Source organism: Gorilla gorilla, chromosome 18, assembly GCF_029281585.2.
Source record: "Gorilla gorilla gorilla isolate KB3781 chromosome 18, NHGRI_mGorGor1-v2.1_pri, whole genome shotgun sequence".
Classification (NCBI taxonomy): Eukaryota; Metazoa; Chordata; class Mammalia; order Primates; family Hominidae; genus Gorilla; species Gorilla gorilla.
This window is the reverse complement of record NC_073242.2, coordinates 76,157,580-76,180,305: the sequence shown is the minus strand read 5'-3', so window position 1 is coordinate 76,180,305 and position 22,726 is coordinate 76,157,580. Positions and strand designations below refer to the sequence as shown.

The 22,726-nt window shown below is 37.3% G+C and overlaps 1 protein-coding gene and 1 non-coding gene across 5 annotated transcripts in view; both read left to right on the top strand.

Annotated features, from left to right (window-relative positions):
- Nucleotides 1–22,726, top strand: part of NETO2 (neuropilin and tolloid like 2) — a 61,988-nt gene that overhangs the window by 16,362 nt on the left and 22,900 nt on the right. For 3 of the 4 annotated variants that reach the window (XM_004057605.5, XM_055366741.2, XM_063700184.1), the window contains 3 exons: nt 4,691–4,735; nt 4,819–4,946; nt 17,824–18,052. In XM_004057605.5, the coding sequence (XP_004057653.1) occupies nt 4,691–4,735; nt 4,819–4,946; nt 17,824–18,052 (402 nt within the window). The remainder of the gene's footprint in view (nt 1–4,690; nt 4,736–4,818; nt 4,947–17,823; nt 18,053–22,726) is intronic. The other variant, XM_004057606.5, reaches the window with a different exon arrangement.
- Nucleotides 6,573–6,675, top strand: LOC115931160 (small nucleolar RNA U13). The gene has a single exon (XR_004067707.1). It is a non-coding gene; the product is annotated as a small nucleolar RNA U13 (small nucleolar RNA).

Here is a 22,726-nt window from a genome sequence, read left to right as displayed (position 1 = left end):
TGCCCCAGCATTGCTGGGCTGTGGCTGCATCACCTCAGTCTCAGCCTCCCTCTTCACAGCTCTTTCTACTCTTTTCAAGATCCTTAACCTAATGGCATCTTTTGTCTTGTAATATTTACTCTTTTAAAAAACTATATGTGTGTGTGTGTGTGTGTGTGTGTATAGATATATATGTAAGTGCACCCTACTACTCACAGGTTATGGGGATTCCAATGTGTGTATATTGGGGGGCTACTGTACCATCAGCCTGCTCCACCGTGTTACCTGCCCCACAGTAGGTGAGAACACTCTGAGAACTGTAAAGCCCTGTCCAGTATGGCGTGTACATATCCCTAATGCAGAAACAGAGATGTGCAAGTTATTGTTCCTGTCTTCACCAAGCTTACACACTAACAAGATGAAAAAATAACAGTAAAACAACTGCATGATCTTTTTGCTTTTATTTTTCATGCAAGAAATTTAATTGGAAAAAATTAAAACATTGAAATGAAAAGAAAATATCCATAATCCTTCCACCCTGTATATAAAATCAGTGTCAACAATTTGGTGTATATCCCTTCCAGTGTTTTTCTATATCTGTTTCTTTTGTTTGTTATACAAGATTGGGATTATGGTACACATATAACTTTATTATCTGCTTTTTTGCCTGAAAAACAGATGTTTGCCTGTTAGTACTTATGTAGGAAATTTTAAGCTTTGCTTCAGTATTTATCTGCTCTTTTTAAAAATTTTTTTCTATATTCTCCATAGCCAACCAAGTATTTATTTGCACAATGCCAAAAGGATATTTCCAAAAAGTAAAAATTGTCTAATAGACTTTATTTTTTAGAACAGTTTTAGGTTCACAGCAAAATTACACAGGAAGTAGAGTTACCATAAGCCTCCTGCCTCCCTTTCCATCAGCATCTTGCACGAGAGTGGTGCATTTGTTACTAATGATGAGCCAACATCCATGCATCATTATCACCCAAAGCCTGTAGTTGACATTAGGGTTCACTCGCAGTAGGGTGTGCTCTGTGGGTTTTGACAAATGCATGATGACATGTATCCGCCCTTACAGAACCATACAGAACAGTCCCACTGCCCTAACAGTCCCCCGTGCTCTGCCTGTTGGTCCCTCCCTTTCCCCAAACCACTGGCAATCGCTGATCTCTTCAGTATCTCCCTAGTCTTGCTATTTCCAGAATGTCATGTAACTGGAATTATACAGTATGGAGCCTTTCCCAGTTAGCAATATGCATATAAGTTTCCTCCATGTCTTTTTGTGGCTTGATAGCTCATTTTTTACACCAAATAATACTTCATTGTCTAGATGTACCATGGTTTGTGTATCCATTCTACTGAAGGACATCTTGATTGCTTCCACATTGTAGCAATTATGAATAAAGCTGCTATTCATGTGTAGGTTTTTGTGTGGACGTGAGTTAATTCATTTGAATAAATTCTAATACATGCCACAACATGGATGAACCTTGAAACATTATGCTAAGTGAGATAAGCCAGACGCAAAAGCACAAATATGACTCCATTTATATAAGGTATTTAAAGTAGTAACATTCATAGAAACAGGAAGTGGAATGGTTATCAGGGTATGTGGGGGAAGGGGGAAGGGGAGTTAATGTTTAATGGGTGTAGACTTTCAGCTTGGGATGATTAAAAATTCTGAAAATAAAAAAATGGTGATGGTTGTACAACATTGTAAATGTGCTTAATGCCACTGAATTGTAAACTTAAAAATGGTGGAGCCAGGCGTGTGGTGCACACGTGTCATTCCAGCTACTCGGGAGGCTGAGGCTGGAGGATTGCATGAGCCCAGAAGTTCGAAGTTATAGTGAGCTATGATCACACCACTGCACTCCAGCCTGGATGACAGAGCAACACCCTGTCTTAAAAAAGATCAACATTATGAATTTTATGTTATGTATAATTTACCACAATTAAAAAGTAGTAGCAGCCAGATGTGGTGGCTTACACCTGTAATCCCAGCACTTTGGGAGGCTGAGGTGGGTGGATCACATGAGGTCAGGAGTTTGAGATCAGCCTGGCCAACATGGCAAAACCCCGTCTCTACTAAAAATACGACAGTTAGCTGGGCGTGGTGGTGCACGTCTGTAATCCCACCCACTCAGGAGGCTGAGGCAGGAGAATCGCTTGAACCTGGGAGGTGGAGGTTGCAGAGAGCCAATATTACACCACTGTACTCCAGCCTGGGCAACAGAGCAAGAATCTGTCAAAAAAAAAAAAAACAAACTAGTAGCTAGTAAGCTGTTTTTTCACAGTGGCAGGGAAAAGAAAGATACACAGGATATCCTGCCTTGTGAAATAGTCCACAGGAGTTTGAGAACCAATAGTTTATATCGAAATGACTGATTGGATTAAATTGGTCAGGTATTTTATTTTTATTAACTAAATCAACTAACTGAAGTAATTGAAACATTAGTGTCATGAAGACACTGTTAGAATAGATGGTGGCTGCACATAAGTTTAGACTACTTGACAGAAAAAGACATCCAAAGAATACTCTTATTTGAATAATGTTTTTAAATATTTAAAGACAAAGTCAGCCAACTTCGTATGTAAAGATACTTTGGAGTCAAGTAGCTCTTTTTCCTCTATTCATGTTATAGATCATGTGAGCAACTTTAAATGGCCTATAGTTAAAATATAGACAAAGTATAATAAAATGCTTAGGATTTCTAGGGTTTATCACCTTTCATTTGCATTTTATAGTGCTTCACAGTTTTGATAGACATTATATTTAATTTTGTGCTAATGACTAATGTCAGGAGGATTATGTAATATTTTACAGATGAGGAAACTGAGTCAGATTAAGTGATTTTCTTGGTTCATAGAATGGCAAATCCAGGACTAGATTGCATTTCACTAGGCAATACTTCCTACTCTATCATGTTGCCTTTATAATGTGAATAAGGTCACATTGGAGAAAAGCCTTATTAAAAAAAAAATGTGGATGAGGAGTCCACAATTTTATCACTAAAAGAGAAAACCAACACATGTCAAAATAAATAGGCAATGCATAATTAGCTAAATATGTCTGTCTGATGTTATTTTAAGTCATGTTAATAAAATAAATTTTGTCTAGGAGGTGGTAAATCTGGAAGAAACCTATTAACAGTGGTGAGAAGTTCATATTTTTTTAATGAAATTCTCTACTGAGGGAGAGGCTGTTAATGGGTTGTTAGTTCCTGGACGTAACTGAGATAATTATGGACATTTTAATGCAATAATGACAATATCCTAGATTTCTGGAATACATATGAAATAGTTCTGATTAATCTGCCAGACAGTTCCTGTGATTCCCCTCCGCCATGCCGTTTAAGATTTAAATTTCTCTTTGACATTTCTCTGCAGAAGAGCAGAAGTGTCTGTTGTCCTCTTTCAGCAAGGATGAGTTTTGTTTATAAAGTTAAAAAAAAAAGTTGCTGAGATATATTCTACATAAGCTAATAATTTTTTTCCACTTTTTAAAATATGTAATTTGATAACTTCCTAAAGTATCTGGAACTAAAAACAACAGTTTTAACAGGAATTGAGTCTCTAGTTGTACACAATTAAATTGCGTATTGAAATAGATTTTCCAGTCCGGGTGCAGTGGCTCATGCCTGTAATTCCAGCACTTTGGAAGGCCGAGGCAGGCAGATCACAAGGTTGGGAGTTTGAGACCAGCCTGACCAACACAGTGAAATCCTGCCTCTACTAAAAATATAAAAAATTAGCTGAGCGTGGTGGCAGACACCTGTAATCCCAGCTACTCGGGAGGCTGAGGCAGGAGAATTGCTTGAACCCGGGAAGCAGAGGTTGCAGTGAGCCGAGATTGTGCCACTGTACTCCTGCCTGGGCAACAGTGTGAAACTCCATCTCAAAAATAAACAAAAATAAAGAAATAGATTTTCCAGAAATCTGAGACATTTTAGACAACCCAGCAATTTTTTTTTTATTCTGGCTGTTAGGTATATACACAGGTTCTATCTGAACTTTAAAATAATTTTTTAAAGATACCTGTGTTTATAATTTCTAAAACTTTATTGTGGTAAAAAATATACATAACAAAATTTGCCCTTTAACCTTTTTTTTTTTTTTTTTAAGACTCATTTTGTCACCTAGGCTGAAGGGCAATAGTGCTATCTCTGCTCTCTGCAGCCTCAACCTCCTGGGCTCAAAAGATCCTCCCAGGTCAGCTTCCCAAGTAGCTGGCACTACAGGCATGAGCCACCATGCCCAGCTCTCTTTAACCATTTTTAAGTATGTAATTCAGTGGCGTTAAGTACATTCACAGTATTATGCAACTATTACCACCATCCATTTAGGCCGAAGTTTAGAAGACAAATTGTAATATGCTTCAGCAGAAAGGAACTTCATTCCTTTTTAAGGCCAAATAATATTCTGGTATATTGTATATGTGATGTTCTGTTTACCTGTTCAGCTCTGACAGTTGATGTGAGTTTGCAAGTAGCATGAATAAATTATTCACTATGGAACAAAAATATAAACGTGATTAAATAAATGTCGATCCTGTAAGTGAGCTCCTAAATGACCAATGATATGTAGTTTTCACCAATGAAAGCTTCTCTTACCTTGCTATGAAATGGAACGTTAGATGTAATGTAAGACATCGAGGCTTAAAGTAACTATCTCAGTACCAATGACTTTCTTCTTTTTTCTGTTACAGATCCAGACTTTACTTACCTAGGAGGTATTTTAAATCCCATTCCAGGTTTAGTATATTACCACTTGTTCCTCTTGGCATTTTTGATCAGTCTTATGTTCCTTTGAACACCTTTCATGTATTCCTTCCAGATTGTCAGTTCGAGCTCTCGGGAGCTGATGGAATAGTGCGCTCTAGTCAGGTAGAACAAGAGGAGAAAACAAAACCAGGCCAAGCCGTTGATTGCATCTGGACCATTAAAGCCACTCCAAAAGCTAAGGTATTATTATGTATTGAGTCGCTTCAGAGAAGAACATCATGATAAGGCATGATTTGCAAAATGTGTAATTTTGGTTTGTGTAAATATTTATTGACTACATAAACTGATACTGCAACTTTTTAAAATGTATTTTATTTCACTTACTTTATTGGCATCTACTAAGATCCCAGCATTATTATAGTTAAATAAACTGAAATTCTTCAGGAATATTACATATATATTAAGATTCTCAATTATAAAAGATTAAGATTCTTAAGACCTGTCAGTTCCCAGTTGGTGAGTGTGCATATTGATCAGTATGATTATAGATTCATTAACATCTTTATGAGGAAGAAAATAGGCTACAAGAGGTGAAAATGTGTTCTCAAAAGTTACAGAGTTGGTCGTAGCAATCTAAAAGCGAAAACCCAAATGTGTCGAGTCTGTTCTTACCCTGCCATCCTCTGCTACTCATGGGGTGCTTTTATTGGAAAGAACTGTAGGGAAGGATGTTTTTAAATAACTCTGACAGATTGAGATTGGATACTTTTGCATTTAATGTATACTTCTAGGAATATCAACATAGTTAAAATTATATTTAATGCGTATTATGTAAAAAGAGGGAAAAGAGGAGAGAGTGAGGGTGGGAAAACATACCTCTCAAGAATCATGAAAATCAGATTTAAAGATTGGGTAATATGATAGATAAGGTAACCTGAAAACCCATCTTCTAGAAGACACGTGGAAACATTAGGTAAAATATGACAGATAATTCTTTTAAAAGCATATTTGTAAGCTCCAGGAAGGAGAAAAAGAGGGTAATGCTTATGGATGAGAAATGAAGAAAGAGAACTGTAAATTAATAAACTGAAATTGATGTTACAGATGCCCCTGGCTGACTTTTATAACCTGTTACTGCACAGGGGTAGACATACTGGGAGCTTCCTTTTAATTCCCATACTGAGAAAAGAAGAGTCCTGGGGTTCACGTGGCCTTTGTGAGACTCACATGAAGCTGGAGCCCTCAAAGGGAGGCAACTCACATGAAAGCATAGATTAGAAAAAATGTTTCACTACCACATGCTGATGACAAAGAAGCTTGTTTTTCTGGGTTTAGTCTCAGGGTGGGGTTGGAGGTGAGGGTGGGGTCCCCCCTAGCTTTATACTTAGAAACCCTGCCTTTATTAGGGTTTGAGAAATAAATTTACATTCCCTGCTCATCCCAGGAGTCATGAAGTCCAAGGACTGACAGAATGGTCCTGGGTGCATTAAACCTTTGAGTCACCTGGCAAAAATAAATCTAAAAGTCACCAAGAAAGCTGCAGGGTTGGCATGGATAAAACACTGCTGCAGGTCAGCTCACAGCCCGCAGATTCTAAAACCCCTATGCTCACAGCCCACCATGGGTACGAGTTCACCGACATAACAAACAGGAAGGAGTTCCTTAGATCCCCAAGAACTTGAGTGTTTCACGTATCCTACAAGAAGGAAACAGAGATGAGAAAGAAAAATGACCACGTCCATTTTTAAAATAACCAAATAGGAGGTCTATAAGTTAAAAGTATGGCTATTAAAAGATGTGTCTGAGGAAATTACCCAGAGTGTATCGCTGGAAGAGGTGGCAGTTTATTGGGATTTTCCATAACTGATACTCGGTAGTGTGTAAGTCTGATGCCCCGATGTTCACGCACACATTTGACGTGCGCCTCCCTCCAGCCTTGTTACCATGTCGGCACATTGCCTATCTGACGTGAAAAGGAAAAAAAAGAAAAAAAATTACAAAAACTGATGAAAAGCATGACACAGGGTGACTCCCAAGCAGGAAAAAAAAATTTAAGTGACACTGACATTGTACCCCACAGACAAGGAGAAAAGTTATTAAACAGTAGAGAAAATAGTCTACAAAAGGATGCTATTAAGATTGACACCAGAATTATCAATAGCAAAATAGAAGCCTGAAGACAATAGAATAATGTCTTCATAGTGTTAAGAGTGTTCATTGTCATTTAAGAATGAAGGCAGTGGCGGGGATGTGGGGATGATTAATGGGTACAAAAGTATAATTAGATAGAATTAATATCTGGTATTTGATAGCACAACACAGTGACTACAGTCAACAATTTATTGTACAGTTTAAAATAAGCATAATTGGGTTATTTGTAACACATGATAAATGCTTGAGATGATGGATCCCCCATTTATCCTAATGTAATTATTATGCACTGTATACCTATATCCTGATAGCTCATGTACCCTATAAATACATACATCTATTATATACCCATAAAAGTAAAAAATAAAAGAATGAGGGCAAAATTAAGATGTTTCTCTGCAAAGTAATAAATGAATTAAATGCTACAGTTAAAATCCAAATATATCTTGTTTACGGGATAATTACAGGAAAATTTGAAAATACAAAACTAGGAAAGAAATAACAGACAGATGTCAAAAAAGAGCTGATGTAACTATTAAAACAAGTCAAGAATGTCTCTATCTCACTAGATAAATCTCAGGTATTAATATAGCCTTAAAATGCACAAAACAGGTTGTTGATTGTCAAGGAAAATTGACAGATCCATAACATAGTTAGTAATTTTTTTTTACTTCTTAGTAATTAACAGTTCAAGCATACAAAAAGTTAATATGGTTCAAAAGATTTAAATTACACAGTATGTGCTTAATGGACACAGTATCTTGCTCCCAACATCCAGAGAATAGGCATTCTCTACTAGCATTCATAAAACATTCATCAAGACAGATACACATGCTCAGCTAACAAAGGAAGTCTGAACATATATGCAGAGCATCATGTGACAGAAATGCAGTTAAACCAGAAATCAGCAACCAAAGATTACTTTAAAACTCCATATGTTTGGAAATATAATAATATACTACTTAGTAATTTGTAAGTCACAGAAGAAATCAGTATGGAAATTTGAGTACATTTAAAATGCATTAATGAAAATACTACATAAAAAAAACTGTGGTACAGCTAAAACAGTACTTTGAGAAAAAAGACTGAAATTTAATAAGTTAAGACTCAAGAAGTTAAAAGAAAAATCCAAAGAAAGGGCAATCATAAAACAGAAATTAAAAAAAAAAACGAAGATACAAAAAGAATAAATCAGTGAGGCCTGACATCGGCCCTTTGTAAAAGGTAACAACACAGGCAGACTTATGCCAAGATTGATCTAGAAAAAAAAAGACATAAATAGGCCGAGTGTGGTGGTTCACGCCTGTAATCCCAGCATTTTGGGAGGCCGAGGCAGGCAGATCACGAGGTCAGGAGATCAAGACCATCCTGGCTAACACGGTGAAACCCCGTCTCTACTAAAAGTACAAAAAATTAGCCGGGCATGATGGCGGGCGCCTGTAGTCCCAGCTACTCAGGAGGCTGAGGCAGGAGAATGGCCTGAACCCAGGAGGCGGAGCTTGCAGTGAGCTGAGATCACGCCACTGCACTCCAGCCTGGGCAACAGTGCAAGACTCCATCTCAAAAAAAAAAAAAAAAAGAAAAAGAAAAAAAGACATAAATAATATTAGAAATGGAAAAGTTATAAAGCAACTACAGCAAGGATTTAAAACTATTATGAAACAAACCAAGTAGAAAGTAGATCTGCCGAACAAAAAAGGAAAGAAACTGTTTCTTTAATAAATAAATGACAATGGGGGAAAAAGAAAAAACAAGAACCTATAGATTAAAAGAGATATAAAAGTCAAGTGAACTTACTGATTCAAACAAACTATAAATGGAGGGAACTGATGACAGAAGTTTGAATGCTGGTATTTAATATTAAGTTATTTATTTGTTTGGTTTGATAATAGGATAAAGGTTATTTTTTAAGTGGCTTTAGTGATACAGAAATGTTTACAGATGCAATGATTTAATGTCTGAGATTTGTCTCTAGTATGTAAGAGGTAGAAGTTAGGAGAGACAAAATAAGATTGGCTAGGTTATAATTGTTGAAGTTGGAAGCTGGGTACACAGATATTTTTGTCTGTTTTTGCATATTTGAAATTTTAATAAATGTTTTAGACTATCATAAGAGAATATTATAAATAATGATTTGTCAGTAGATTTGTAAAGGGTATATATAAATGGTGATGTTTGGAGAGTATGGAGGGAATCCCGGCTTTTTTCTCTCTTAATCAGAACTCACAACAGGTTGGGAGACTAAAATTCTAAGGAAAACTTGTGTTTCTGGCCAGAGGAACTAGATAGAGGAGACCATGTTGTCATCTGGAGAATATGAAGAAGTCTTGGAGAGGAGAGAACTAGAGCAGGGAAGCACTAATGCAGGCTTTCTTTCTGAGGTGCCTGTGTGTGGAACAGATCCAGGGAAACGTGGCAGCAGTGTTGGGAACCATGTTACAGTATAAACCACCTCTAAGTCCCTGAGTGTGTCACACACTGGGCAAGCCTACCCAGCACAGCAAAGTCTTTGAACATTGGGACCACCACCCAAACAAAGAGAGACAGAATTTGCAGTGCGAACGCAACTTAGTTGATTGTCTGCAGAACCAAAACAAATAACAAAAAACGACATCCTCCAGGGATTTTTTAACAGGATCCAAGTCACACAGCATAATATTTAAAATGTCCAAGATACAATGAAAAATCACGTAGAGAGAACTAGGAAAATCTGGTTAATTTTTAATGAAAGGCAACCAATAGATCCCAACCCTAACCCAAATATTAAGAACTATCCAAAAATCTTTTTTTAATTTAAAAAAATGTTTTTAATAGAAATGGGATCTCACAGTGTTGCCTAGGCTGGTCTCAAACTCCTGAGCTCAAGTGATCCTCCTGCCTCAGCCTTCCAAAGTGCTAGGATTACAGGTGTTAGCCACCATGCCCAGCCAGAATTATCAAAAATTCTAAAGCAGTGATAGAACCATGCTTCATGAGATAGCAGTAAACACTCTCAAAGAGTAGGAAAATAGGACTCAGCAGAGAAATAAACTAATTTTTTAAGTGAAAAATTTAGAACTAAAAGAAAAATCTGAATTTTTAACAAATAATCACTGTATGAGCTCAATAGGAAAATGGAGAAAATAGAAAGTCACTGAACTTGAATCAGTAGAAATTATCCAATCAGAAGTACAGAGGGGAAAAGATTGAAAACAAAGTAATTGAAAACTGTCTATGGGACAGTTTCAAAGGGCCTAACATTTGTGTTATTTAAGTCCTAGCGGGAGAAGAGATTGGCACAGAATAAATATTTGAGGAAAAAATTGCTAAAAAGTCCCAAACTTGAAGGACATACATCTGCAGATTTAAGGAGCTCAGTGAACACCAAATAGGATAAACAAAAACAAAAAGCAATACCTGCACACATCAAAATCAAATTACTTGAAATCAAAGATTGAGATCTTGAGGTCTACCAGAGAAAAATGATGCATCTTGTATAAGGGAGCAGTGATTTGAATGACTATTTTTTCTCTTTAGAAATGATGGAAGCCAAAGATAGTGGATCAGAATCTTCACAAGCTGGGATAGGCAGTAAGGGGAACTGTGATGCAAGACTTCTTTCAAGAATGATAAAACTAAGAGAATTTATCACCTATGCACTTGCTATAAAGGAAGTTATTTAGATAAAATAAATGATACTAGAAAAAAATCATGAAACTTCATGAATAAAGGGAAACGAATGGTAAATATCTGGGTAAATTTCAACCATTTTACCAGTATCAGGAATGAAGGAGAGAATTCTATCACTACAGACCCTACCAATATTAAAAGGAGTAAGGAAATACAGGGAACAGCTCTATGCCAGAAAATCAGATGACTTCAATGAAATGGGTAAATCTCTTAAAAGCTACACAGCTGCCCAAACATGTCCCAGTAGACATACACAACCCAAATCATCCTGTGCTTATTCAAAAAATGAATTCGTAAACACCTTCTAACAAAGAAAACTCTAGGCCTAGATGGGTTCGCTGGCAAATTGTACCGAAGATATAATGCCAATTCTTTAGTATCATCCAGGAAATGAAAGAGCAGGGAACATTTCTAAACTTACTTTGTAAGATAAGCATTACCCTGATACCAACGGACAAAGAGACATTGTAAGGAAACTATTGATCAGTATTCGTCAAGAAAATAGATGCAAAAATTTCAATAAAATATTAGCAAATCTAATTCAGCAATATAAAAAAATACATAATAGTAAAGTGTGGTTTATCTCAGGAATGCAAGTCTGGTTCAACATTTGAAAAATCAATGTAATTCACCATAAAGACTAAAGAAAACTATGATTGTCTCCATTTGTTAAAATTCATCACCCATTCATGATAAAAATCTCAGAAACATAGGAACAGATGAGACTTCCATAACCTGAAGAAAGGTATCTACAAAAACCTACCAGCTAAACCAGGCACAATGGCATGCATCCATAGTTCCAGCTGTTAAGGAGGCTGATACAAGAGGATTGAGAATCACTTGAGCTCAGGAGTTCAAGGCCAGCCTGGACATCATAGTAAGAGCCTGTCTCTTAGAAAAAAAAAAAAAAAACAGAAAACTCTACAGCTGACACCATACTTAGTGGTGAAAACCTGAATTCTTTCCCCTTCAAAATCTGTAGCAAGCTAAGTCCTATTCAATGTTACACTAGAAGTTGTAGCCAGTACAAAAAAGCATACAGATTGAAAAAAGAAGAAATCAATCTTTTTGAAGATATCCTTGTCTATATAAAAATTTCCATAGCATCTGAAAAGCTCCTGGAACAAATATATCAGGTTAACAAGGTTGCAGGATGGAAGACCAGTATACAAAAATCAATTGCAGGTCAGGCACTGTGGCTCCCACCTGTAATCCCAACATTTTGGGAGACCAAGGCAGGTGGATTGCTTGAACTCAGGAGTTCAAGACCAGCCTGGTCAACCTGATGAAACCCAGCCCCTACAAAAAAAAAATATATATATATATATAAAAATTAGCCGGGCATGGTGGCTGCACCTGTAGTCCCAGCTACCCGGGAGGCTGAGGCAGGAGGATCACTTAAGCCAAGGATGCGGAGGCTGCAGTGAGCCAAGAGCACACCACTGCACTCCAGCCTGGACAACAAACTGAGACCCTGTCTCAAGAAAAAAAATCAGTTGAATTTTTATATACTAGCAATGAAAACTGTAGTTCAAAATTAAGAAAACAGTACCATTTAAAATATTACTCCACCAAAAAAAAAGTGTAGTATCTGTTAACTGAAAACTTAAAAGACCATAATGAAAATATTCAGAGATGACCTAAGTAAATAGATATACTGTGTCAATGTATTGATAGGCCCAGTAGTGCTAAAATGTCAGTTCTTATGAAAATGATCTACACAGATGAATACAATTTCAATCAAAATCACAGCTATATTTTTTGTAAAGATTGACAAACTGATTCTAGAACGTAATGGAAAAGCAAGGGATTACAGAAGCCAAAATTATTCTGAAAAAGAACAAACATGGAAGACTCATGACCTGATTTCAAGACTTAATGTGAAGCTTCAGTAACCAAGGCTGTGGTACTGACAAAGGACAGACACACAGATCAATGGAACAAGATAGTCCAGAGATTAGATTTCTGCAAATATGATTCATTGATTTTTTTGACATTAAAAGGAAATTGAGTGGAGAAAGGATAGTCTAACAGATGGTGCTGGAACAATTGAACCTCCATATTCAAAGAAAAAAAAAATGAACCCTCACCTGTGGGGTGTAGGTGTTGCCTCACCTACATCCAACACTGTATTTAAAAATTAACTCAAAATAAATCATGGACATAGATGTAAAATTATAAAACATTTAGAGGAGAATGTATGAAAAGAATCTTACTGGGTTAGACAAAGAGTTCTTAGATGCAACACCGAAAGAGTATCCATAAAAGAAAAATTCAGGCTGGGTGCGGTGGCTCACATCTGTAATCCCAGCACTTTGGGAGGCTGAGGCGGGCAGATCTTGAGGTCGGGAAATCGAGGCCATCCTGGCTAACACAGTAAAACCCCATCTCTACTAAAAATACAAAAAATTAGTTGGGCATGGTGGCGGGGGCCTGTAGTCCCAGCTACTCAGGAGGCTGAGGCAGGAGACTGGCGTGAACCCGGGAGGCGGAGCTTGCAGTGAGCCGAGATCATGCCACTGCACTCCAGCCTGGGCAACAGAGCGAGACTCCGTCTCAAAAAAAAAGAAAAAGAAATTTATAAATTGGACTAATGAAAAAGCTTTTCTCTGTGAAAGACACTGTTGAGTGGAAAAAAAAAAAAAAAAGCCACTGACTGGGAGAAAAAAAATCACCTATGAAAAGATTTCTTTCATCCAGAACTCAAAACTCAACAATAAGAACAAAACCCAATTATAAAACAGATTTCAACAGATACTTCACCACAGAAGATTTAATCGTTACAAAAATGCAAATTAAAACCACAATGAGATGGCACTATTCTCCATTAGAATAACTGTAATTTAGAAAAATCACTAAGTGCTGGGAACTATGTAGAGCAGCTGAAACTCTGATACAGTCCTGGTAGGAGTGCAAAATGATAGAGCCGCTCTGGGAAACAGGTTGGTGGTTTCCTATAAAGTAACTGTGTGACTCAGCCGTCTCTTCTGGGTGGGTACCCGGGAGAAATGAAAGCTTATGTTTATGGAAAAAAACCTATAAGTAAATGTTCGTAACAACTTTATCTGTAATAACCAAAAACTAGAAATGTTTCAAGTGTTCTTTAGCTTTTAAAAGAATAGGCCAGGTGCGATGGTTCACGCCTATAATCCCAGCACTTTGGGAGGCTGAGGCAGGGGCATCACTTGAGGTCAGGAGTTCAAGAGTAGCTTGACCAACATGGTGAAACCCCGTCTCTACTAAAAGTACAAAAAATTAGCCGGGCCTGGTGGCAGGTGGCTGTAATCCCAGCTACTTGGGAGGCTGAGGCAGGAGAATTGCTTGAACCCTTGAGGCGGAGGTTGCAGTGAGCCAAGATTGCACTACTGCACTCCAGCCTAGGCAACAAGAGCAAAAACTCCATCTCAAAAAAAAAAAAGAAAGAAAGAATAAACTGTGGTACATCCATATAGTAACATCTATTCAACAATAAAAAGGGATAAACTACAGCTACATGCAGTAACCCCAAATGCATCATGCTAAATAAAATGAGCTAGACTCAAAGGATACATGCTGTGTGATTTCATTTATATGAAATTTTGGAAAAAGTGAACTGTAGAACAAAGAACAGATCATTGCTTACCAGGGATGAAGACTGGAGATGCATTTTGACTGCACAGTGACAGCACAAGAGAAGTTGAGTGGGTTGTGGAACTGTTCTTGAAGTGTCAGCAAGGACTGAGTAGTGGATTGAGTAGAGCAAGCAGACTCAAAGAATTTGCTTTAGAAGTATAAATTGTCTCATTAGAATTCAACTGTAAAGAGAAAAATGTATATAAATTGGTACAACCACTTTGGAGGGCTATTTCAGATGTGCTCTGGTAAAGCTGAAAATGGTCACATGCTACTACACAAGTATACTTCTAGATGTATACCCAAATGAAATTGTCATACCTGTGCATAATGAGAAGACAACAATGTTTACAGCAGTATTAGCTAATTATAAAAGTAGAAGCAAGCTAAATGCCCAATAGGAGAATGGATACACAGTGATTTATTTCTATAATTGGTATGAGGTTTTAAAATATGTGGAACAATACCACATATTTTTATAGATATGTAAGTATGAAAATATTAAGTGCTTTAAATAAGTGAAATTAAACAATATTTATTAGATCTCATTCTTCATTGAAATATTCCATGAAAAGATAATTCCATATTCACAAATTTTTAGGAGCGTTACCTGGAATATTGACTATAGAAGAATGTTGTATTGCTTTTAATAAAAGTAAATCAGTTAAACTTAAAAAAATTATACAGTTGACATGGGAATTGGATCAAATTTTAAAATTTGAATGTTTAAATGTGTAAATAGGCCAGGCGCAGTGGCTCACGCTTGTAAACCCAGCACTTTGGGAGTCTGAGGCAGGCGGATCACTTGAGGTCAAGAGTTCGAGACCAGCCTGGGCAACATAGTGAAACTCCGTCTCTACTAAAAATACAAAAAATTAGCCAGGTGTGGTGGTGCACACCGGTAGTCCCAACTACTCAGGAGGCTGAGGCACAAGAATCTCTTGAATTGGGGGTGGAGGCTGCAGTGAGAGCCACGATCACGCGACTGAACTCCAACCTAGGAGACAGAGTGAGATTCTGTCTAAAAAAAACAAACAAACAAAAAAGTGTAAATAGATGGTTTTATTTAAGAAATCTAAATTAAATGTTAAAAGTCACCATTACCCTTGAATACTAAATGTGAGAAACTAGTTCATGGGTGATGTTTAAGAAAAATATCCATTTATAAATATAAAAAGGAAGCCAGTCACGGTGGCCCACGCCTGCAGTCCCAGCACTTTGGGAGGCCGAGGCGGAAGGATCACTTGAGCCTGGCAGTTCAAGACCAGCCTAGACAACATGGCAAGACCCTGTCTCTATTTTTAAAATTAAAAATATATTTTAAAAATAAATATACAAAAGAAGGCATCGATGTTTAAGAGTATACAAATAGTGTTTTAGTCCACTTTTATCAGTGGCCTTTTCATGATAGTAGCTTTCTGGGGATTTCATTTCTGTTGGGGTCTTCAGGGGCTCCAGTAAATAGCATCCCTTTTCCCTGGTGGAGTGGTGAACCAATTGAGAAATAAAAGTGTCAGTGGGTAGGGAGTTGGAAAAGCCTCTTTACCACAGTGAAGGCTAGGATAGAGAGAGCAACGCAGAGAGATGATCTAATTCGTGTTGGCAACTCCTTGCCCACCAGTTCTACGTCTCACCTAAGTCTAGAACAGCCCATTCCACTCCAGGGAAAGTTTGCATCTGGAGAGCAGACCGGCCTACCCAGTCCCACTTCCTATGAGGGGAGGGAAAAAGAAACCAAACTCCCACCATCCGGGTAACTTGCCCTGCCTCCCTGGGTAGGATATAGGGATAGGGTAAGAGGTCACTTACTTGATGAAAGATGTAAGTAAAAGATCCCTTCTCATGCAATCTGGAGTAAAAGAAAAGTAGTTTATGCCCTTCTCCCAACATTGCAATTTGTCAGATTCACGTTATGAATATTTCCCAAAAATTTGTTGAACTAAACAATTCAATATTTAGCTGTATTTACAGTAGAAAAGTGCTATGATCTTGTTATTATTTATCTTTAACTCGATGTTTTTTTAAAAATATGTCTTTGAAGAGCATTTACTATAGCCTTATATAATACCATATTTATTTGGATTAAAAGAAAAGCAGAGAGTAAATATAAATACTTCAGACAGCTTGATTATTCTACTGATACTTCTACCAAGTCATAGTTTTACAAGCCTAGTCACTTTCTCATTGTCTGCTATGAGCAACAATAATACTGGATGAAACTGAGCCAGTGACCTTCCATTGGAAGACATCACAGTCTAGTGGAAGAGGGAAGTCATTACAGCATTGGAGCTCGCTACCAGAGTGTGAGCGGAGGGTTTGGGTTATATAAGTGATGGAAAACTAATGAGAACTGTTGATATATTTAGGAAAACATATTGCTTCTTTGTTAAAATACATGCATGAAGACTTTGTAAAGTTTTGAACTGGAAATCCTATTTCATTACCAGTTTTCCACCATTCTCACGGAAGTGGTGAACCAGTCATTTCAAATAAACCAAAATTATTTAGTCAAAATGTAATTCTTTAAGCTATATTTTGTAAGTTGTTCTCTCTTAGTTTTATGCCATCAAGGTATTTGGTGGGGTGGAGGGGAATATATGACATGACATTTTTGTTTTATTAATCTCTTTGAATTAAAGGGTAGGTGTGGCATACTGCTCCCTCAGAAATAATAGCTAGGAAGTGAATACTCATTAGATGTCTTGAATGGCAATTCAAAGGTAATCTTTATTCACTCACTCAAATTTTATTTTAATGATAGAGTCACATATGAGAAACTAGAGCCCAAACAGGGAACACTGTGTGAGTACATAAAGCGCTTCATGGAACGAGAAGGATGCACATTTAGAGTCAGACCAACCTGGGTTTAATCCTTGCCACCGAATAACAGATTCATCTCTGCCCACAAAAAAACATGATATCTACTTCATTAGGCTCTTCTGGAGATTAATGCTTAAAATCTAAATTCACAATGTAAGAGAAATCGCCAAACAACAATGGGTCAAGAGTGTTTAGGAAATAACTTAGAACCATTTAGCTATAAAATTTGAATGGGGGATGCTAATAGAGCTTCCTTTGATAGTACAGTTGACGTCTGCCTGTCTGAAAATGCAGGTATTGTTAAGAGGTGAAATAAAGCAACCATGTAGAACAGTAGGATATTGTGTAAATAAATAATAGGACATCCGGGAATAGGTATGGCTAAGAATATAGATAAAAACATTTTTATATGTTATAGCTAAAGTAGGATGTGTATATCTTACAATTAAACACAGGTTTTTTTAATGTGCAGAAAAAGTGAAAAGAAACTCACCAATTAATCACATGCATTGTTGGAATAATAGAAATATGAGTGATTATTTTATTTTCTCCCCTGTCCAGTACCATGAGATTGCTTTTATAATGAGAAAAATGTGAGATAGTTATGCCTTGTGAGCAAAAAGTTTCTACTCTTTATAGACAAAACACAAAGTAAGTTCCTTAATACTTGGTTCCATTATAAAGACAACCAAAGAAACAGATCATTAATTTTAGTTCCTCTCACTATTTAGGCATCAGCCATTTATCTATTATGGTTTTCTGTCAGCTGTCATTCGGTGTCCCATGTTGTCTGTGGAAAATAGAAATAGAAAAATTCAAAGTAATATATCTTTTTAAAAGCAGTGTTTTTGTGTTAATATTACAGATTTATTTGAGGTTCCTAGATTATCAAATGGAGCACTCAAATGAATGCAAGAGAAACTTCGTTGCAGTCTATGATGGAAGCAGTTCTATTGAAAACCTGAAGGCCAAGTTTTGCAGCACTGTGGCCAATGATGTAATGCTTAAAACAGGAATTGGAGTGATTCGAATGTGGGCAGATGAAGGTAGTCGGCTTAGCAGGTTTCGAATGCTCTTTACTTCCTTTGTGGAGCGTAAGTAAATAATTCCTATAGTATTGAGATCTTTTACATATTTTTCACTCATTCACAGTACACTCAGCATTTACTTTTTTAAAATATTTATTTTAGGATGTATTTTTTTTGTTTTACTACAGCTCTTTTTAATGCAAGAATCTTATTTAAATTTAAAATATTTTAAATTTTATTTAATTTTTAGAGGTGGGGTGTTGATTTGTTGCCCAGGCTGGCCTTAAACTCCTGGGCTCAAGCGATCCTCTGCTTCACCCTCCCAAGTAGCTGAGACTGCAGGCACACGGCACTATACCAGGCAGCATTTACTTTTGACAAAAATGTGCAAGTCACAAGGTAGAAGCAACTATATCGTGGTCCCTGTTCTCTTGGAATGGACTGGTATGGGTGAAAAAACCATGTTAACATATCAATTGGAACACTCATTATAAAGGTGTAAACAAATGGTAGAGATTGCAGACAGGGAAGACTTATACTTTCTCTCAAGATTTTCTAACTTATTAGTAGTATTAATTTAGCTTGGTGAATAGTTATGAATCCACGAAACTATGGTCATCAAAGATTTAGATATGCCATAGATCTTTTTCTTTTTAAATAACTTTAAACTTACAGAACATTGTAAAAATGATAGATGCTCTATGTGCCGTTCACTCAGATTCCCCTAACGCCAACATCTCTCAAAGCCAGAGTAAAACTGAAAATTAACACAGATACGATATTATTAACTAAGCTATGGACCGGTCCGGTATCTCTAGTTTTGCCATGAAGGTCCTTTTATGATCCAGTTTCCCACATTGCTTTTAGTTGTCAAGTATCCTTAGCCTTCTCCATCTGTGACAGTTACTCTGTCTGCATCTTTCCTTGGCACATTGTCAAGAGTACTAGCTAGCCAGTTTAGTAGAATGTCCATCAGTTTGGGTTTGTCTAATGTTTCTTAGGGATTCCATTGAGGCTGTGTATTTCTGTCAGGAATACCACAGAAACTATGTTGTGCCCTTCTAACTACATCATGTCAGTGAAGCAGGGGTACATGGTACCATTTTGTCTTATTGCTGGTGATATTAACTTTGATCACTTCATTAAGGTGCTGTCTGCCAGTTTTCTTCACTAAAAAGTTGCTATTTTTTTCCTTTCTAATTAATAAGTCTCTTTGAGACTATGCCAGTATCTTCTTACCCACTAATTTTAGCATCCATTGTTGGCTTCTGCCTGTAACAGTTACTACTGTAGAGTTTACCTAATCATGATTTTCCATTTCCATCATACCTTCTGTATACATTAATTAACATTCTGCTGTGAGAAAAACTATCCCTTTTTCCTCACTTATTCAGTTATTAATAATTACATCAGTATGGGCTCATGGATATTTTATTTTATTCTATTGTTATAATATTAATAATATTATTATGACCGGGCATCGTGGCTCATGCCTGTAATCCCAGCACTTTGGGAGGCCGAGGCGGCAGATCACTTGAGGTCAGGAGTTCGAGACCAGCCTGGGCAACATGGGGAAACCCACGTCTCTACTAAAAATACAAAAATTAGCTGGGCATGGTGGCAGGTGCCTATAGTCCCAGCTACTCAGGAGGCTGAGGTGGGAAAATCACCTGAGCCCAGGAGGTCAAGGCTGCAGTAAGCTAAGATCACACCACTGCACTCCAGCCTGGGTGACCAGAGTGAGACTGTCTCAAAAAAAAATTATTGTTTTCTATGATACTAACACTATTTTGTTGCTCAAAGCCCGAGCTTCAGCCATTGGAAGCTCCTTCAGTTTGCCTCCTCTGTCCTCTCAACATACCGAATTAATAGTTTTTAAATTATTTTCTTACTTTACGGCAATGCTGGATGAACCAGGTTCAACTAGTGTTTTCCCTGACCCAACGCTGGACCAGCTGCATTTCCAAGGAGCCCTTTCTTCATCTTAAACAGCGAGAAACCTGACTAATTATCTGAAATGGATTAATTTGTTTAATCCTAATATACACAAAAAGTAACTTCACAATTGCTAATCCATATCCCTTTGAGAAATTTCCTAACAAAATACCTTACGTACAGTTCTTTTTATGTTTAACTTTACTGTCAAGATACTGTTTTCCAGTTACTCAGGCTAGTGGTTTATATTTCATTTTGTGCCCCCCCCCCAACATCATGGTGTCTGTACATTGTTTTTATGTGGGGGTTCTGGAAACATAATTGTTGTTCCTAGAGAGCCCACATCCCAAGAGGGACATTTGGAGGTGTCCTTGCCTCCTTCATTCTCTGCCTTCCATTTCTTCCCTCTATCTGGATTTCTTTTTGCACAAATGAGGAGATACATCTGTATTTTCTTATGTGCCATTTTTTCTTATATGAAGGACAGCATTATTCTTTTACACTTCATGTTTTTAACTTAAAAGTATATCCCAGTCAGGTGCAGTGGCTCACACCTGTAATCCCAGCACTTTGGGAGGCCAAGGTCGGCAGATCACTTGAGGTCAGGAGTTTGAGACCAGCCTGGGCAATGTGGCAAAACCCCATCTCTACTAAAGATACAAAAATTAGTGGGGCATGGTAGCACGCGCCTATAATTCCATCTACTGGGCAGGGTGAGGCATGAAAATTGCTTGAAACTGGGAGGTGGAGGTTGCAGTGAGCTGAGATCAGGCCACTGCACTCTCCAGCCTGTGTGACAGAGTGAGACCCTGTCTCAAAAAAAAAAAAAAAAAATTATATCCTGGAAACCATTCCATATCAATTCATAGAGCACATTTTTATTTTATAGCTGCATAGTACAGCATTGTATACACCAACTTTATTTTATCTTCTACTTATGGTGGGCATATAGGTTATTCCCAATATTTGCAGTTATAAACAAGCTACAGTGAATAATGTTATGCGTATGTCTTTTTGTATTGTTAGAGACATATCTTCAGGATAAATTCCTAGAAGTGGGATTGTTTGGTTTAAAAAGTTGTGTAATTTCGTTAGATATTGCCAAAAACCCTTCCGGAAGGGTTGTAGCTTTTTTTTTCAACTGTGGCAAAATATACATGGCATAAAATTTACCCTCAGTCACTTTTAAATGTACAAATCAGTGGCATTAAGTACATGCACATTGTTGTGCAACCATCACCACTGTCTTTAGAGCATTTTTATCATCCCAAACTGAAACTCTATACCCGTGAAACAGTTCCTTCCCATTTTTCTCTCTCCCTACCCTGGTAACCTCTATTCTTCTTTCTGTCTCTGTGAATTTCCATATTCTGGGTAACTCATAGTAGAATCATATAATATTTGTCCTTTTATGTCTGGCTTATTTCACTTAGCATAATGATTTCAAAGTTCATCCGTGAAATCTTTCCATGGTTCATCCATGAAATCTTTCCGTGGTTCATCCATGCGGTCATATGTATCAGAATTTTATTCTTTTTTAAGGCTAAATAATATTCCATAAGTAAATGCCACATTTTCTTCATACATTCATTCATCTGTTGATGGATGTTTGATTGTTTCTACCTTTGAGCTATGATGAGTACTGCTGCTGTGTAGAATTGCTGGATCATATGGGAAATCTGTGTTTAAGTTTTTGAGGAACCAGCAAACTTTTCCACAGTGGCTGCACCATTTTACACACCGACCAGCAGTGCACAGAGGGTTCCAGTTTCTCCACATGTTCACCAATACCTGTTATTTTTCATATTTTTGGATAATAGCCATCCTAATATGTGTAAAGTAACATCTCATTGTGGTTTTGATTTACCTAATGATTAGTAATGTTGAGCATTCTTCCATGGGCTTCTTGGCTATTCATACATCTTCTTTGCAGAAAGGTCTCTTCACATCCTTTGCCCGCTTTTGAATTTTTTTTTAAGTTGTAGACGTTCTCTGCGTATTCTGGATATTAATCCCTTATTGTGTATGTGATTAGCAGACTTTTTTGCATTCTGTTTGTTGTCTTTTCACTCCCTTGATATAGTGTCCTTTTGGGTACAAAAGTTTTTAATTTTGATGAAGCCCAAATTAATGTGGTTTTTGTTGTTGTTGTTTTTGGTGTGATATCCAAGAAATCATTGTCAAAACCAATGTCATGAAGCTTTTCTCATATGTTTTCTTCTGAATTTTATAGTTTTAGCTCTTGTAATACATTTAAGTCTTTGATGTATTTGGAGTTAATTTTTGTATATAGTGTAAGTTAAGGCTCCAACTTCATTCTTTTTCGTGTGGATATCCAGCTTTCCCAGGATCATTTTTTGAAAACACTGTCCTTTCCCATTGAATGGTCTTGGCACCCCTGTCAAAAATCAATTAGATCTGGGCACAGTGGCATACACCTGTAGTCCCAGCTATACAGGAGGCTGAGGCAGGAGGATTGCTTGAGTCCAGGAGTTTGAGACCAGCCTGGGCAGGAGTTCAAGACCAGCCTGGTCAACATAGCAAAACCCCATCTCTATTTTTCTTTAAAAAAGTAAAAAAAAAAAAAAAGACCAGGCACAGTGGCTCATGCCTGTTATCCAAGCACTTTGGGAGGCCAAGGTGGGTGGAACACCTGAGGCCAGGAGTTTGAGACCAGCCTGGCCAACATGACAAAACCCCATCTCTACTAAAAATACAAAATTTAGCCAGGCGTGGTGGCACACGCTTGTAATCCTAGCTTCTCAGGAGGCTGAGGCAGGACAGTCACTTGAACCTGGCAGGCAG